This window comes from Bubalus bubalis, chromosome 5, assembly GCF_019923935.1.
Source record: "Bubalus bubalis isolate 160015118507 breed Murrah chromosome 5, NDDB_SH_1, whole genome shotgun sequence".
Taxonomy (NCBI): Eukaryota; Metazoa; Chordata; class Mammalia; order Artiodactyla; family Bovidae; genus Bubalus; species Bubalus bubalis.
In genome coordinates this window covers 53,017,135-53,036,255 of record NC_059161.1, presented here as the reverse complement: position 1 = coordinate 53,036,255, position 19,121 = coordinate 53,017,135, and the positions used below count along the sequence as shown (strand labels likewise).

At 38.3% G+C, this 19,121-nt stretch overlaps 1 protein-coding gene across 1 annotated transcript in view; it reads left to right on the top strand.

Moving 5' to 3' along the window:
• DNAH14 (dynein axonemal heavy chain 14) overlaps positions 1–19,121 on the top strand; it is a 403,042-nt gene that overhangs the window by 226,759 nt on the left and 157,162 nt on the right. Inside the window, exons 40-44 of the mRNA XM_044943112.2 lie at positions 1,119–1,327; positions 2,972–3,224; positions 7,281–7,362; positions 12,347–12,576; positions 18,667–18,783. Of these exons, the coding sequence (XP_044799047.2) occupies positions 1,119–1,327; positions 2,972–3,224; positions 7,281–7,362; positions 12,347–12,576; positions 18,667–18,783 (891 nt within the window). The remainder of the gene's footprint in view (positions 1–1,118; positions 1,328–2,971; positions 3,225–7,280; positions 7,363–12,346; positions 12,577–18,666; positions 18,784–19,121) is intronic.

Genomic DNA, 19,121 nt, shown 5'->3' with positions numbered 1-19,121 from the left:
TATAAATACTAGCACTTACATAGCCCATTCATTTTACAAATGACGATTAATATCTCACAAGAACCAAGTAGATACTAAAGGTAGGAATAAATATCAGGTTAGAAGTAGCAGTGGCAACCTACATAGTGTTTTCAGACAATCTAAGCATTACTGGGCCAAATCATACAACCCAAGCATATTCATCTCAAATGAATTGTATACCCATTATCTGCCAGTTTGCTATGTGCCAGGGGGACAGAGAGTATTCATGAAAAGATCCCTGCTCCAAAAGAGCCAACGGTCTACTGCAGAAGCCCCAGTCATGGCTTTCTCTACTCCATGTTGAATGTCATATCAACATATCCACCAGTAGTATATTTATGTTCCTGACTTTGAAAGAGATTTCTGCTATTGTTTCTACATTTTTAGGATTCCTGAATTTTGTGTATCAGTTTTGGTATTCAATATGGGAGAGTACAATGATTGAGCATGATATTTCTTTCATCAGGGGATCCAAGGCAGTTATTTCAGCCCAAAGCAGGCTGTCTGGATCCCAGCTCTACTCTCCTGTTCTTCTGGGATGCTTTTGTATTTCAGGTGTTTAACTGTTTTTTTAATCTCTATTATGATCCGTGTATCCTGACCAATAGACTTTCTAATATTGTGGAGCAATGTGCTGGGTGTAGAGTGTGCTAAGTGAAGAAAATGAGTTCCCCAAGTTAAATACTCTTAACATCTGTGACTACTTGATTCTTTCTTCAAAGGACATCCTATTTCCCTTTATTTCCCAGAGGCAGCATATCCAAAAAATATTCCCGGGTTGAAAGGGGAAACAAACCATATTGTTATGGAAAAACTAGATTCATGGATCTTTCTCTAACTCAAATTTTAAGGGTTAATTATACAATTCAGCAAACTAAGAATACCAAAACAATGTTTAAAGTATTGCTAAGTATGTGTTATGCATATTCACAATATATACGAGACTCATTTAAGCACATTTATTCTAGGGTTTTCTAGGACATCATTCTTCATCTTAATTAGAAAGTACTTTCTAATTAAAAGAGAAAATTAGCAAGATTGTAAGGAGAGGAGAGTGAGGTTTTTCTCAATTACATTACAAATATTTTTCTTTCCAGACTTTGATTGGCAGTGGATTGTCTTAGATGGTCCAGTGGATAGCTTCTGGGTAGAAAATCTGAATTCTATGCTAGACGACACTAGGACATTGTGCTTAGCAAACAGCGAGAGAATAACTCTGACTAGTAAAATCAGAGTGATCTTTGAAGTGGACAGTCTAGCTCAAGCTAGTCCTGCTATTGTCAGCAGATGTGCAATGGTCTATATGGTAAGTTTCTAATACAAATTTCTAACCAAAGAAAATTTATTATTTAGTCATTATCTGCAGCATTTTATGCTTATTTTGCTTCCTCTGGATTCAGCAAGGCTATCCTAGTAGTTACGAAATTTTATGTCCCCTGGTGGGCTGCCGTCTGTGGGGTCGCACAGAGTCGGACACGACTGAAGCGACTTAGCAGCAGTAGCAGCAAAGCCTCCTACTGCTGCTGCTGCTGCTGCTAAGTCGCTTCAGTCGTGTCCGACTCTGTGCGACCCCATAGACGGCAGCCCACCAGGCTCCCTCGTCCCTGGGATTCTCCAGGCAAGAACACTGGAGTGGGTTGCCATTTCCTTCTCCAGTGCATGAAAGTGAAAAGTGAAAGTGAAGTCGCTCAGTCATGTCTGACTCTGTGCGACCCCATGGACTTCAGCCTACCAGGCTCCTCCGTCCATGGGGTTTTCCAGGCAAGAGTACTGGAGTGGGGTGCCATTGCCTTCTCCAAAGCCTCCTAACCCAGAAGTAAATACGAATGTTAATTACTACTGTTACTAATATGCTTAGTCGGTCCACTCAGTAATTGGAATGTCAGTATTTTCCACAACCATGGTTAGTAGTGATTTCAATAGGTTGAGTTACTTGATAGGAATTATTTTTCCAATCAAGGAATGTTTGCCCTGAAGGCTTTTCATGCCCACTCCATGACTCTTGCATGCATTCTCAGTCGCTTCAGTCATGTCCAACTCTGTACAACACTATGAACTGTAGCCCACCAGGCTCCTCTGTCCATGGGATTCTCCAGGTAAGAATACTGGAGTGGTTGCCACGCCCTCCTCCAGGAGATCTTCCCAGTCCAGGGATTGAACCCAAGTCTCCTGTGTCTCCTGCACTGACAAGCAGTTTCTTTATCCACTGAGCGACTTGGGAAGCCCCTCCATGACTCTCGGGACTTATGAAATGCATTACCAATGCAGTGGTAAGGAATAGAAGATACAGCAAAGAATGAATGTTCCCTACACCTGAAATTAATTATTAGCCATGATTAGCCCTATGTTCGGAGAAGGCAATGGCACCCCACTCCAGTACTCTTGCCCAGAAAATCCCATGGACGGAGGAGCCTAGTGGGCTGCAGTCCATGGGGTCGCTAAGAGTCAGACACGACTGAGTGACTTCACTTTCACTTTTCACTCTCATGCATTGGAGAAGGCAATGGCACCCCACTCCAGTACTCTTGCCTGGAGAATCCCAGGGATGGGGGAGCCTGGTGGGCTGCCATCTATGGGGTCGCACAGAGTCAGACACGACTGAAGTGACTTAGCAGCAGCAGCAGCAGCCCTATGTTCTAATCTCCTTAGCTCAGTGTAATCACTAAACTGTTGATTTTCTGGGTAAGCAGTTCCTCTTACCACATGTGCATAGCCTCAACACAGGTCCCTACACATAATCCTCCAGTTGCTTGTTGTTATGTAGGATTGTGATTAAAAATCAGGATGAGTAATTCTTTAAGGTGTTTTTGATCACTTGCCCTTTAATGAATGCTGATGCTAAACAATTATTTGGCAGGGGCAGTAGTGAAATAAAGAGATAGTAAGAAAGTAGGTGGACACTGTAATTTTATTTATTAACATTAAATTACCTTGTGCTTTCTATTATTAGAATCCTGTTGATCTGGGATGGGAGCCTTATGTTAAGTCATGGCTTCTGAAAAATTCTAAAATTATGAATAAATCAGAAGTGGATTGTCTTGAATTGATGATTAAAAGTAGTGTCCCAGATGGACTACAGTTTATAAAGAAACATCAGAAATTTCAGCCATTTCCTGTACAAGACATAACAATTGTTACAACTCTCTGCAGAATTCTTGATGCATTCTTTGAATTCATGAGTAAAACTGGAATCTTTGAACTACGTGAGTTTTTGCCCCTAAGTCATATCAGTGATATTATATCTTAGTCAATGTCAGTTATTTATCACCTTCTATTTGATTATAAAAGAAAGAAAGGAAAGCCAGAGGTTTTCAGTCCATTTGAACCAAGAGCAGACTTGCACATGGAACAAATTAAAAATCATTTATAAAAGAGTATATCAATAAATTGATATCTCTAAGTGCTTAAGGGTAACAAGAAAAAATAGAATAAGGAATCCTTGTAGGTCTCTATCAGGGGATAATAATTTTTACTGTGTTTTAAAGAGTCTCAGAGATAAAAAATAGTGGGGGGAAAAATGGTCCAAAATCCTAGGTGTAAGCTGTAATCATACAAAAACATACACATGGAAAGTAGTAAAATATGTGTAAGAAGAAATCAAAAAGTCCATAAAACTGTACAGCATTATGGCTAAAGGCATGGTCTCTGGAGTCAGAATGCCTACATTCAAACACTGGTTCTGTCTGGTTCCTGAGAAAGTCATTCATTCATGTCTGACTCTTTGCAACCCAATGGACTATACAGTCCATGGAATTCTCCAGGCCAGAATACTGGAGTGGGTCCTTTTCCTTCTCCTAGGGGCTTTCCCCACCCAGGGATTGAACCCAGGTCTCCCACATTGCAGGCAGATTCTTAACCAGCTGAGCCACCAGAAAAGCCATATTTGGTTCCCGGTGAGATGGCAAATTAGCAAAAAAAACCCCAACCCAGTTAGGATCTATTGAATTAAAGAAATTGTGAGAAATCCCTGGGGAGACAAGATGGCTAAGGTTCCTGTGAGGGAAAACAGAAACCCTGAACAGAAGAGAACTGAATACTACCATGAGTGGGAGACAAAATGGAGACGAATATTTAGGTTTTCTCTTTCCCCTTCTCCTCGTGGTTCTGAATGGGCTATTGTTCTTCCCTTTGCCAGCTAGCAAACCACAGCATAACTAGAAGCAGCAGTAGGCAAAGGACCAGCGATGATTCTCAAAGAGTTACTAAGATGGTTATTATAATATAGTATCTCTAGGAGCAAAATATATGGGCAACAAACGAGGTCCATTAGTTTGTGTTATAAGAAGTCAAGGATGAATGATCAGAAGGCTGAGGGTAGCTGCCTCGCTAAAAAGTCATGATCCCTTGCTCATTTCCAAACCTGACATGGCTTTCAGGCACAGAACCCACTGAATAGAAGAAGCTGGGACCCTCTGCACAGTCATGGAAAGTAGTTACAAAATAGTTACTAGTCCTTCTCCAAAGGGAACTGCAACCATTTTCTTGAGTAACTTAGACTAGGGAGAAAGGTAAAAAACATTTTGGGGATTGGCCAAAAAGTTTGTTCTGTTTTTTCTGTGCTTAATTATCTTTTAACTTAATTTCAAAAGTTTTTGTTAGATTGTGTGACAGCTGTCATAAGAGCATGCATTTTAAAAAAACATCAAAATTAGTGAATTTTTGTGTAGCCATTTAATACTCTGGTTTCTCTTCAGATCATATAAATCTTTAAGCCTTTTTGTGTGTGTAACCATTTTAATATTGAAGATGGAAGAAAAAAGGAACATTTTTGGCACATTTGTTGTTCAGTTGTTCAGTCATGTCTGACTCTTTGCGACCTTCTCTGTCATTGACTATCTCCTGGAGTTTGCTCAAACTCATGTCCATTGAGTCAGTGATGTCAGCCCATCATCTCATCCTTTGTCACCCCTTCTCCTGCCCTCAATCTTTCCAAGCATGAGGGTCTTTTCCATGAGTCAGCTCTTTACATCAGGTGGCCCAAGTATTGAACTTCATCATCAGCATCAGCCTTCCAATGAATATTCAGGGTTAATTTCCTTTAGGATTAATTAGTTTAACCTTCTTGCTGTCCAAGGGACTCTCAGGAGTCTTCTCCAGCACCACAGTTCAAAAGCATCAATTCTTTGGCTCCCAGCCTTCTTTATGGTCCAACTCGCACGAATGTACATGACTACTGGAAAAACCATAACTCTGCCTGTACAGGTGTTTGTCAGCAGAGTGCTGTCTGCTTTTTAATACCCTGTCTAGGTTTGTCATAGCTTTTCTTCCAAGGAGCAAGTGTCTTTTAATTTCAGCTGCAGTCACCGTCCACAGTGATTTTGGAACCCAGAAAAATAAAATCTGTCACTGTTTCCACTTTTTCCCCTTCTATTTGCCTTGAAATGATGAGGCCAGATGCCATGATTTTAGTTTTTTGAATGTTGAGTTTTAAGCCAACTTTTTCACTCTCCTCTTTCACCTTCATCAGTAGGTTTTTTAGTTCCTCTTCACTTTCTGCTATTAGGGTTGTGTCACCTACATATCTGAGATTGGTATTTCTCCAGGCAATCTTGATTCTAGCTTGAGATTCATCCAGCCTGGCATTTCTCATGATGTACTCTGCATATAAGTTAAATAAGCAAGGTGACAATATAAGCCTTGTCATTCTCCTTTCTGAATTTTTAACTAGTCCATTGTTCCATGTCTGGTTCTAACTGTTGCTTCTTGACCTGCATACAGGTTTCTCAGGAGACAAGTAAGGTAGTTTGATACTCCCATCTCTTTAAGAATTTTCCACATGGGCTCAAAATCCATGAGTTCTATCTTCCAGACTAGGAATATTCCCACAATTCCACACTGCTCCCCCCTCTTCTCACCCCACCAGCCCCTCATCAGTTTGTACTGTTTTAAACAGTAATTTTTCAAATGTGAGTGTAGAGTCTTCCACAGTCTGATAAAAACAATATAACTTTTAGCCTTTGAAATGACCCATTTCCCTTTAAATTTCTTTCTATGGAGAAGGTTCCACATGTCTTATCTTGCTGGTTATGAAGTAAACAAGGATCCCATCTTATACTTGCGAGTCTTGACAGTATAGACACAGAGAATTGACAGTTCATACTCGATGAAGGATTACCTCTTGTCTTAGTGAGACAAGCAGTAATCTGCAACAACCCCATGAATCTGGGATTAAACTGGATGCTTTCTGGTCCTTTGAAGAAAGTGTCTCCAGAACACGTGTGAATGATACTAACAGAAGGCACTCAAGAGCACCATTCACCTGTTTCTTACAGTGGATAAAACTCAGGAACAGCCAAGTGGGAGAAATGCGCAAAACACAGGGGAAGAGGGTGGGAAGCTTCCATCTCTCTCTGAGAGCATCACTCTTCCAGCATCTTTCTGTGTTCATTCTCCAAGAAGTTCCCTATGTTATTTTAATATAAAGAAGATAAATATTATAAAAGAAAAAAAAGCTTAAAGGAATAATGAGTAATCATTCACTCTGTGTTCCTCTGTGAAATGGATGACTTGAGAAAAAAATGAATAATGGAAAGTAGAAAAGAGACAACTAAAAACTGTACCTGTGTGATGTTTACTTTGATATAGTTTTCTTTGAAACATACAGCTTTCTTTTTTTAATGCTTCATGTATTAGAACTCATTTATTATTTACTTTGTAATGCACACCATACTTGATGGTGGTGACCTGAATGTTTTAAAGTTTTTATTTTGGAATAATCAAACTTACAAAAAGTTGCTAGAATAAAATGAGGAACATATATATACAGATTTGTTCTTCAAATAAATAGTAATCAATTCAACAATTGCAGGTACATTCTCTGCTCCTCTCATCTTAGAAAAGGTAACATACTTTTGATGGGATAAGATAACTAGTTGGTCTGATAAGTCTAAGATACTGATGTGAAATAAGGATGTTCTATGACAGTTCACAAAGTAAACAGTGGTCAAGGTTGCATGTGTGTGTTCTAAGTCACGTCAGTCGTGTTCGACTCTCTGCGACCCTGTGGACTGTAGCCCAACAGGCTCCTCTGTCCATGGGATTCTCCAGGCAAGAATACTGGAGTAGGTTGTCTTGCCCTCCTCCAGGGGATCTTCCTGACCCAAGGATCAAACTTGTGTCTCCTGCAGCTCCTGCATTGCAGGTGGATCTTTATGGCTGAGCCCTGGGGGAAGCCCATGTTAAAGATAACACCTCATTAATTAACCAGCTAAATTTTAGGTCTGTTGTTAATTGTGGAAAAATTCTCTTTCTTTTTTAAGGTGAAGATTTGAAGGACATTTCATCTGAGGAGATAATTTCACATTCAAAAGTTTCTGTCAAATTCAAAGATGTGGAAAACAGGTCAGCTACATTCATTCAAAGATATGTTTTATTAACTACTAAGTGCCAAACACTCTAATAGAAACAGGATTATCTGTCAATAAACCAATAATCTGTGACTTCCTAATATCAAAATTCAATTAAATTTATTTTATTCTAATTTAGAGTCTCTGTATATCTAATACAAGATCACCAGATTTTGGTAAGTTATCTAAGTAATATGAATACGTTTGTCCAGACACTACATTTTTGAGAGTGGAATAAAGTTGATGTGAATTTATTTTATGAATCTGCCCTTATGAGCTGAGAAATGTTGAACAAGTTACTAAATATTTTTGATCTTTGATTTTTTTCATTTATAAATAAAACTGGAATAATGCTGTGATGTACCGGATATCTAGAGTAGTAGCTGGTGTAGAGTAAATGTTCAATAATTATAGTTATAGAAACTATAGCAATATAGTTGTGCTCACCCCACAATTCTGCCATTTTGTAGGATAGGGTTTCACTATTGAGGCTTTCCTATATCTCATTATGAGATCCTGAGACGTTTATGCCACATTTGCTTTTAAATGATAGAACATTGTAACTATGGTTTTTACCTGTCAATTCTGCCTTCAAATTCTTTCATTTATCTACATCTTGATCATCAGCATCCTAGACCAAAAGTTTATTATTTCTTTCCTATACTGTTGCTATAACCTCCTAAATTTTTCCAGTTTTCTAGTCCATATCCAACATGACAACCATATATTATTTTTAATTTTTATTAAATAGAAAGTAGCCATAAAAGGATATTTATAAAGTATATGTAAGATATAAATAATAATATACAAACATTCATATATACACCACTGAGTTATTTTTAAAAAGTACTGGTTTATCTTTGAAGCTCCCTAGTGTACCTATCTAAACCTTATGCCATCCCATCATCTGAGATAACTACTATACTGAATTTTATGTTTGTTAATATATTACTAAGCAGTATATTTTTCAACTTTGCACGTTTTAACTTTAGTGGAATCACTATGTTCTTCTGTGACTTGCATTTTTGTTCAACGTTATGTCCCTCTGATTAATTCATTGTACATGTAGAAGGTCTTCATTTTCACTGCATATTTCTTTGTGAAAATATGTCACAATTTGTCCATTCATAAGCATAGGTTTTGACTATTTGGTGACATCCATGTGTAATTGTCTCTTGTGTTGTTGGAAAAGGGTGTTGCTATGATCAGTGTGTTCTCTTGACAAAACTGTTAGTCTTTGCCCAGCTCATTTTTTACTTCAAGGCCAAACTTGCCTGTTACTCCAGGGGTATCTCTTGACTTCCTACTTTTGCATTCCAATCCTCTGTGATGAAAGGAACACCTTTTTTTGGTGTTAGTTCTAGAAGGTCTTGTAGGACTTCATAGAACCAGTCATCTTAAGCTTCAGCGTTAGTGGTTGGGCCATAGACTTGGATTATTGTGATGTTGAATGGTTTATACAACATTTTAAAGACGTTATAGACAATTATTAAAGACAATGGTCTATACAGTCAGCAAAAACAAGACCTGGAGCCAGCTGTGGCTCAAATCATCAGCTCCTTATTACAAAATTCAGGCTTAAATTAGGCCATTCATTCTGACCTTAATCAAATCCCTTATGATTACACAGTGGAGGTGATGAATAGATTCAGGAGATTAGATCTGGTAGACAGAGTATCTAAAGAACTAAAGATAGAGATTCATAACATTTTACAGGATGCAGTGACTAAAATCATCCAAAAGAAGAAGAAATGCAAGAAGACAAAGTGGTTGTCTACGGAGGCTTACAAATAGCTGAGAAAGCAAAAGGCAAGAGAAGAAAAGGCAAAGGGGAAAGGGAAGGATATACTCAACTGAATGCAAAATTCCAGAGAACATCAAGGAGAGGTAAGAAGGCTTTCTGAAATGAACAGTGCAGAGAAATAGAGGAAGACAATAGGATGGGAAAGACTGGAGATCTCTTCAAGAAAATTGGAGATATCAAAGGAACATTTCAAGGAAAGATGAAATGAATACAGAACAGAAATGGTAAGGGCCTCACAAAAGCAGAAGAGATTAAGAAGAGGTAGCAAGAATATACAGAACTACACAAAAAAAAGTTCTTAATGACCTGGATAACCATGATGGTGTGGTCACTCACCTAGAACCAGATATCCTGGAGTGTGAAGTCAAGTGGGCCTTAGGAAGCATTACTACACACAAAGCTAGTGGAGGTGACAGAATTCCAGCTAAGCTATTTAAAATCCTAAAAGATAATGCTGTTAAAGTGTTGCAGTCAATGTGTCAGCAAATTTGAAAAACTAAGCAACGGCCACAGGACTGGAAAAGGTCAGTTTTCATTCCAATCCCAAAGATAATACCGAAGAGTGTTCAAACTACTGAACAATTGCAGTCATTTCACATGATAGTAAGATTACGCTCAAAATGCTTCAAGCTAGGCCTCAGCAGTACATGAACTGAGAACTTCTGGATGTACAAGGTAGATTTAGAAAAGGCAGAGGAACCAGGGATCAAATTGTCAACATTCATTGGATCAAAGAGAAAACAAGGGAGTTCCAGAAAAACATCTACTTCTGCTTCATTGACTATGCTAAACTGTTTGACTGTGTGGATCACAACAAATTGTGGAAAATTCTTCAAGAGATGGGAATATCAGACTACCTTACCTGTCTCCTGAAAGACCTGTATGCAGGTCAAGAAGCAACAGTTAGAACATTACATGGCGCAACTGACTGATTCTGAATTTGGAAAGGAGTATGTTAAGGCTGTATATTGTCACCCTACTTGTTTAAATTCTATGCAGAGTACATTATGAGAAATGCCAGGCTGGATTAATCACAGCTGGAATCAAGATTGCTGTGAGAAATATGAACCACCTCAGATATGCAGATGATACCACTCTAATGGCAGAAAGTGAAGAGGAACTAGGGTCTCTTGATGAGGCTGAAAGAGGACAGTGAAAAAGCCAGCTTAAAACTCAATGTTAAAAAAACTAAAGTCACAGCATCTGGTCCCATCACTTCATGGCAAATAGAAGGGGAAAAAGTGGAAGAGGTGATAGGTTTTCTTTTCTTGGGCTCCAAAATTACTGAGATCAGTGACTGCAGTCATGAAATTAAAATATGTTTGCTCCTTGGAAGGAAAACTATGACAAACCTAGATAGCATATTAAAAAACAGAGACTTCACTTTGCTGGGAAAGATTCATATAGTCAAAGCTATGATTTTTCCAGTAGCCATGTATGGATGTTAGAGTTGGACCATAAAGAAGGCTGAGTGCTAAAGAATTGATGCTTTTCAATAGTGGTGCTGGAAAAGACTCTTGAGAGTCTGTTGATCTGCAAGGAGATCAAACCAGTCAATACTGAAGGAAATCAACCCCGAGAATATTCATTGGAATGACTGGTGCTGAAGCTGAAACCTCAATACTTTGGCCATCTAATGCGAAGGGCCTATTCATTGGAAAGGACCCTAAAGATGGGAAAGATTGAAGGCAAAAAGAGAAGGGGGCAGCAAAAGATGACATGGTTAGATGGCATCACCAACCCAATGGGCATGAATCTGAGCAAACTTTGGTAGTGGAGGACAGGGGAGCCTGGCATGCTGCAATCCCTGGGGTCCAAAGAGTCAGACACAATTTAGCATCTATAGCAACAACAACAGCAAAGCGTAGGTTGTTTTTTCAATTTTTTGGTTTTTACAAATATTATTGTGATTATTATTCTTGTGTGTGTCTCCTGGTATTTATATGCAAGAGTCTGATTTTTTTAAAAACATAAATTAGAATGTTCCTTTGTTTTATGGCCATTTAATGACTTTGCATTACATTTAGAGTGGAAGGAGAAGTTTTGGCACAGCTTAAAATCCCCTGCCTATATCTCCAGACTTATCTCCTAAACTTTTCAACTAATTAGGTATGCTTTAGAGACACTGGATTTGTTTTTCAGTTCTTCAAATTTGTCGTAACCATTTCACCTCATGGTCTTCACACATGTATGTCTTCTTCTCAAAATGTTCTTCCTCTTACATTTTTCAAAATTGCACTCATTTTTCAGGTCTCAATTTAACTGTTAGTTGTTCAAAGAAGTTTTCCCTGACTCCCAAACCCTAAATTAGTTATCTCTACTAATATTCTCCACAGTATGCTTGACTCTTTATTCTTTACACATATCATGGTTTGGTATTCATTTTCCTGTCTCCAAAATAAGTGATCATATTTGTTTTGTTCAGAGTAACTGAGATATAGTAGGAATTCAAAAAAAAATTTGCTGAACAATCTCTTACATGTGAGGAGAAATGTCAAATAGGATTATATACATGCATTATACATTAACAATTGCCAATAAACTTCGGTGATACATTTTTAGGATTTTCATAATTTACAAGTAATTTTATGAAAACTAAATCTTGAACCATTCAAAATATCCTGAAATCAGGCCCAGATCTTTTGGTTAGCCCCATCATCATCGGTGCTATCACTATGTTATTTGAGAGTCCCACAGCCCAAGATAACCTGAGTTGACCCAGACTGAAGAAGACTCTCCCCAGATTCACACTGCCCGCTTTTAGCCGATTTGATTTCAATCAACCTATATGACTTGTTTGAGAAGAGTACAGAGTGGATGACTATTCACTTATGTCTTTCTACATTAAATGGAGACTTAGCAGATTCTCTCCCAAGAGACAGATGAACTCTTAAGTAACAAATTGACCTAACATAAAAGTGAACATCATTTATTACCTGAAATAAAGTTTGACTACAAATCTTTTACATATATGGTACTTTAAAAATAAAAATAGTATCAGTGTATAATTTACATGACTTACCAAAGGTAAATTATACATTAACTCTAAAACTTCCATGTTAATACTTAACTATAAAAAATTTTAGTAACAAAATTTTGATGTGATAATGCGATAAATTGCTAGACTGCTTTCTAAAAACTTTAATCTTCACCATTCCACATCTGCCTACCACAGGGATGAAAATGCACGGTACATGGCAAAAAATCCTATTCAATTAAAAAAAACAATTCAAAAGCTTTTTGTGTTTGCATTTACTTGGGCATTTGGAGGAACTTTACAACGTGAAGATGAACATGAAGATGACATAATATTTTATCCAAGTTCTGAACCTGATTCACCTTCAAAAGTAACCTATGATTTTGACAACCTTGTTCATGTATTATTTGAAGGCAATACACAAATAGGTAAGTTCTAAGGGAAAAGTCATAATTATGCATACTTCAAAATGTTAATTTGAAACTCATCATTGGATTTATATTTATTTAGCTCATCTATTTAAATGTGAAGATTAGTGGTAAAAGAGGGTTAAATAAGTACACGCTAACATCCTAATAGGACTGTGACAACCGCACAACAAGGAGGAGGCCCCGCTCGACATCCAGTGTGGGCTCTGCCATCCCAGCACCAGTCAAACCCCTATCAGGGGGGTAGTGCTCAGCATACACCGAAGAAAGAAAAGGCAGACATCCATACTAAAACAGCCTTTAACAAAAATGACTAGACTCATGGAGCCTACATGGGGACACTCGCACATTAAAAACAGCCCTTTAAGACCACAGTACATAACTATTTCTCCTAAACTCATAGAGTCAGAGAAATACGAGTGGGATGAAGAAGCAGAGGAACCACTCCTAATTAAAAGATCAAGATAATTCCTCTGAAAGAACAAACAATGAAACACGTATTTGCAGTCTACCAAATCACGAGTTTAAAAAGGAGTAATGAAAATACTGAAGGAGTTAAGAAAGGTTATTAGCAGAAATGCAGATTACTGTCAGTTGAGTTCAGTTGCTCAGTCGTGTCCAACTCTTTGCGACCCCATGAATCGCAGCACGCCAGGCCTCCCTGTCCATCACCAACTCCCGGAGTTCACTAAGACTCACGTCCATCGAGTCAGTGATGCCATCCAGCCATCTCATCCTCTGTTGTCCCCTTCTCCTCCTGCCCCCAATCCCTCCCAGCATCAGAGTCTTTTCCAATGAGTCAACTCTTTGTATGAGGTGGCCAAAGTACTGGAGTTTCAGCTTTAGCATCATTCCTTCCAAAGAAATCCCAGGGCTGATCTCCTTCAGAATGGACTGGTTGGATCTCCTTGCAGTCCAAGGGACTCTCAAGAGTCTTCTCCAACACCACAGTTCAAAAGCATCAATTCTTTGGTGCTCAGCCTTCTTCATAGTCCAACTCTCATATCCATACATGACCACAGGAAAAACCATAGCCTTGACTAGACAGACCTTTGTTGGCAAAGTAATGTCTCTGCTTTTGAATATGCTATCTAGGTTGGTCATAACTTTCCTTCCAAGGAGTAAGTGTCTTTTAATTTCATGGCAGCAGTCACCATCTGCAGTAATTTTGGAGCCCCAAAAAATAAAGTCTGACACTGTTTCCACTGTTTCCCCATCTATTTCCCATGAAGTGATGGGACCAGATGCCATGATCTTAGTTTTCTGAATGTTGAGCTTAGAGCCCACTTTTTCACTCTCCTCTTTCACTTTCATCAAGAGGCTTTTGAGTTCCTCTTCACTTTCTGCCATAAGGGTGGTGTCATCTGCATATCTCAGGTTATTGATATTTCTCCCAGCAATCTTGATTCCAGCTTGTGCTTCTTCTAGCCCAGCATTTCTCATGATGTATTCTGCATATAAGTTAAATAAGCAGGGTGACAATATACAGCCTTGACGTACTCCTTTTCCTATTTGGAACCAGTCTGTTGTTCCATGTCCAGTTCTAACTGTTGCTTCCTGACCTGCATACACACTTCTCAAGAGGCAGGTCAGGTGGTCTGGTATTCCCATCTCTTTCAGAATTTTCCACAGTTTATTGTGATCCACACAGTCAAAGGCTTTGGCATAGTCAATAAAGCAGAAATAGATGTTTTTCTGGAACTCTCTTTCTTTTTCCATGATCCAGCGGATGTTGGCAATTTGGTCTCTGGTTCCTCTGCCTTTTCTAAAACCAGCTTGAACATCAGGAAGTTCACAGTTCACGTATTGCTGAAGCCTGGCTTGGAGAATTTTGAGCATTACTTTACTAGTGTGTGAGATGAGTGCAATTGTGCAGTAGTTTGAGCATTCTTTGGCATTGCCTTTATTTGGGATTGGAATGAAAACTCACCTTTTCCAGTCCTGTGGCCACTGCTGAGTTTTCCAAATGTGCTGGCATATTGAGTGCAGCACTTTCACAGCATCATTTTTCAGGATTTGAAATAGCTCAACTGGAATTCCATCACCTCCACTAGCTTTGTTCGTAGTGATGCTTTACAAACAGAAGCCAATTAAAATTTGGAAACTGATTTTCTAATATAAAAGCTGACCTAAAGGCAATGATGGCAAACTGTACAAAGCAGAAGAATGAAAAAGTGACCTGGGAGATAAAATAATGGAAATCACTTAGTCAGAAGAGCAAAGGGAAGACAAACTAACAAGAAATTAAAGCAATGTATGAGACCTATTGAATAATATAATGCATTCCAATCTATACATAGAAGGAATACCAGAAGGATGAAAAAGAGAAAAGGGAATAAAAAATGTATTTGAAAGAATTATGACTGACAGAAGTTGGGAGGGAGAGTCAAGAGGGAGGGGACGTATGTACACCTATTTTAATTCATGTTGATGTATGGCAGAAATCAAACCAATGTTGTAAACCAATCACCAATCACTTAAAAATAAATTTCTTTTTTAAAAAGTATAAAATTACTTTAAAAAAGAGATTATGGCTGAAAACTTTCCAAATCTGAAGAAGGAAACAGATATACAGATATAAGAAACCCACATTAGGGCAAAGGACACACATAGATTGAACATGATGGAATGAAAAAGTATATTTCATGAAAACTTAAATGTCAAGCAGGGATAGCAATATTCATATAAGACAAAATAAACTTTTTAAAAAAGGCCATAAAGATAAAGAAGGACATTATATAATAAACAATCAATACAAGAAGAGAATATTACAGTCATTATCATATATGCACCCCAAATAGGAGCACCCACAAAAATCAAATAAGCATTAGCAGAAATAAAGGGAAAAACTGACAGAAATACAATAATAGGAGGAGAAATTAATGCCCTGTCATGCCAGTGGACAGAGATCTTCCAAACAGAAAATCAGTAAAGCAATGGAGATAATAAATGATAAAATAAAACAGTTAGACTTAATTGATATTCTCAGGACATTACATGCAGAAAAACCAAAATACATATTCTTTTCAAGTACACATGGAACATTCTCTAGGAGTGACCATATGCTGCTGCTGCTAAGTTGCTTCAGTCGTGTCCAACTCTGTGTGACCCCAGAGATGGCAGCCCACCAGGCACCCCCGTCCCTGGGATTCTCCAGGCAAGAACACTGGAGTGGGTTGCCATTTCCTTCTCCAATGCATGAAAGTGAAAAGTGAAAGTGAAGTCACTCAGTCATGTCTGACTCCTAGCGACCCCATGGACTGCGGCCCACCGGGCTCCTCCGTCCATGGGATTTTCCAGGCAAGTGTACTGGAGTGGGGTGCCATTGACTTGGACACAAAACAAGCCTCAGCAAATTTAAGAGGATAAAAATTATTTCAAGCATATTTTCTGACCACATATCAATAAAATATTAGAAATTAATCACACAAGGAAAAATGAGCAAAAGAATGATTACATTGAGGCAAAACAATATGCTACTACAAAGCCAATGGATCTATGATGAAATCATAGAGGAAATTAAAAAATACCTTGAGGCAAATGGTAATGAAAACACTGCTATAAAAAACCTGTTGGGTTCAGTAAAAGCAGTTCATAGAGGAAGATGCATAGTGATATAGGTCTTCCTCAAAAAAACAAGAAAAATCTCAAACAAACTAACCTATCATCTAAAATAATTAGAAAAAATAACAAACAAAATCTACTGTCAGCAGAAAGAAGGAAATAAAAATCAGAGAGTAAATGAATAAAATGGAGATTAGAAAAACAATAATAAAACAGCCCCCAAACCAAAAGCTGGTTCTTTGAAAGAGTAAACAAAAATCAGTAAACCTCTGGCCAATCTCACCAAGAATAAAAGACACAGGGCCCAAATAAACAAAATAAGAAATTACAGAGGAGAAATAACAACTGACAACAAAAAAAAAAAACCATAAGGGAAAACTATGAACAATTATTTGCCAGCAATGACCCCTGATAACCACAGTGGTGTGATCACTCACCTAGAGCCAGACATACTGGAATGCGAAGTCAAGTGGGCCTTAGGAAGCATCACTATGAACAAAACTAGTGGAGGTGATGGAATTCTGGTTGAGCTATTTCAAATCCTGAAAGATGATGCTGTGAAAGTGTTGCACTCAATATGCCAGCACATTTGGAAAACTCAGCAGTGGCCACAGGACTGGAAAAGGTCAGTTTTCATCCCAGTCCCAAAGAAAGGCAATGCCAAAGAATGCTCAAACTACCGCACTGTTGTACTCATCTCACACGCTGGCAAAGTAATGCTCAAAATTCTCCAAGCCAGGCTTCAGCAATACGTGAACTGTGAACTTCCTGATGTTCAAGCTGGTTTTAGAAAAGGCAGAGGAACCAGAGATCAAATTGCCAACATCCAGTGGATCATCAAAAAAACAAGAGAGTTCCAGAAAAACATCTTTAAAACATCTCTAAAACTTCTGTTTTTCTACTATGCCAAAGCCTTGTGGATCACAACAAACTGTGGAAAATTCTGAAAGAGATGGGAATACCAGATGGGAATACCTCCTGATAAATCTGTATGCAGGTCAAGAAGCAACAGTTAAAACTGGATATGAAACAACCAACTGGTTCCAAATCGGGAAAGGAGTACGTCAAGGCTGTATATTGTCACCCTGCTTATTTAACTTATATGCAGAGTACATCATGAGACATGCTGGACTGGATGAAGCACAAGCTGGAATCAGGATTGCCAGGAAGAATATGAACAATCTCAGATATGCAGACGATACCATTCTAATGGCAGAAAGTGAAGAAGAATTAAAGAGCCTCTTGATGAAAGTGAAGGAGGAGAGTGAAAAAGTTGGCTTAAAACTCAACATTCAGAAAACTAAGATCATGGCAATTGATCTCATCATTTCATGGCAAATAGATGGGGAAACAATGGAAACAGTGAGAGACTTTATTTTGGGGGGCGGAGAAGGCAATGGCAACCCACTCCAGTACTCTTGACTGGAAAATCCCATGGACAGAGGGGCCTGGTGGGCTGCGGTCCATGGGGTCGCTAGGAGTCGGACACGACTGAGTGAATTCACTTTCACTTTTCACTTTCATACATTGGAGAAGGAAATGGCAACCCACTCCAGTGTTCTTGCCTGGAGAGTCCCAGGGACGGGGGAGCCTGGTGGGCTGCCGTCTCTGGGGTTGCACAGAGTCGGACATGACTGAAGCGACTTAGCAGCAAAATCACTGCAGATGGTGACTTCAGCCATGAAATTAAAAGACGCTTGCTCCTTGGAAGAAAAGCTATGACCAACCTAGACAGCATATTAAAAAGTAGAGATATTACTTTGCCAACAAAGGTCCGTCTAGTCAAAGCTATTGTTTCTCCAGTAGTCATGTATGGATGTGAGAGTTGGACTGTGAAGAAAGCTGTGCACCGAAGAATTGTTCCTTTCAAATTGTGTGCTGGGGAACACTCTTGAGAGTCCCTTGGACTGCAAGGAGATCCAACCAGTCCATCCTAAAGGAAATCAGTCCTGAATATTCATTGGAAGGAGTGATGGTGAAGCTGAAATTCCAACACTTTGGCCACCTGTTGCGAAGAACCGACTCATTTGAAAAGACCGTGATGCTGGGAAAGATTGAAGGCAGGAGGGAATGACAGAGGATGATGGTGGATGGCATCACCAACTCAATGGACATGTGTTTGAGTAAACTCTGGAAGTTGGTGATGGACAGGGAGGCCTGGCATGCTGCAATCCATGGAGTTGCAAAGAGTTGGACATGACTGAGTGGCTGAACTGAACTGAACTGAATAATATACAGTACATGATAATAATCAGAACTTCTGGGTAAGATTTCAAACAATATCAGATAATGAATGATTCATCTTACTTTCTGGATCCAAAATAAGTCAGAGATAATAAAGCTTTGCTTTTATACAATTAAAGATTAGAAGGAAAAATGATAGGCCTGTTTTATGTGTTTGATTATACCTTTAATGAGGAATTATTATTTCTGATCAAACAATCACACCTCTCAGATAGAGATCATATTCTTAGTTAAATATTCCATGAATGAGACTATTTATTTATTTATCATTTTCAAATGTAGGTATCAACCTTCCAAATGGTGAACATTCTATTTTTGGGTATTTTGTGGATATACAGCAATGTGAATTTATACCATGGTCAGAATTACTTCCTAATATTCAGACACTAGTACAAAGAGGTAAGAATTATTTTAAGAGTCATGCTCTAATTTCTATAAATTATTGATATTATTTTATATATAAAAGTGGTTATATCAGCAACTTTGAGGACTGATGTATTCCAAGTCTGTTCAGGAACTCATTTGGATCTGTTTACAAAATAGTCTTTAAAAAATAACCTTTGAATATTGCTTTCTGAGAAAGTTTAACATATTAGTATTTGATTGAGACCATTGTACATTTTTAAATTTTAGTTAACTAAAAATCTTGCTAGTGGAAGTGCTCAATATTTTAATTAGCATGATTATTGAAAGGAAAAAAGGTAAAGGACCTCTTCTGAAACAAGTAAAACATATAT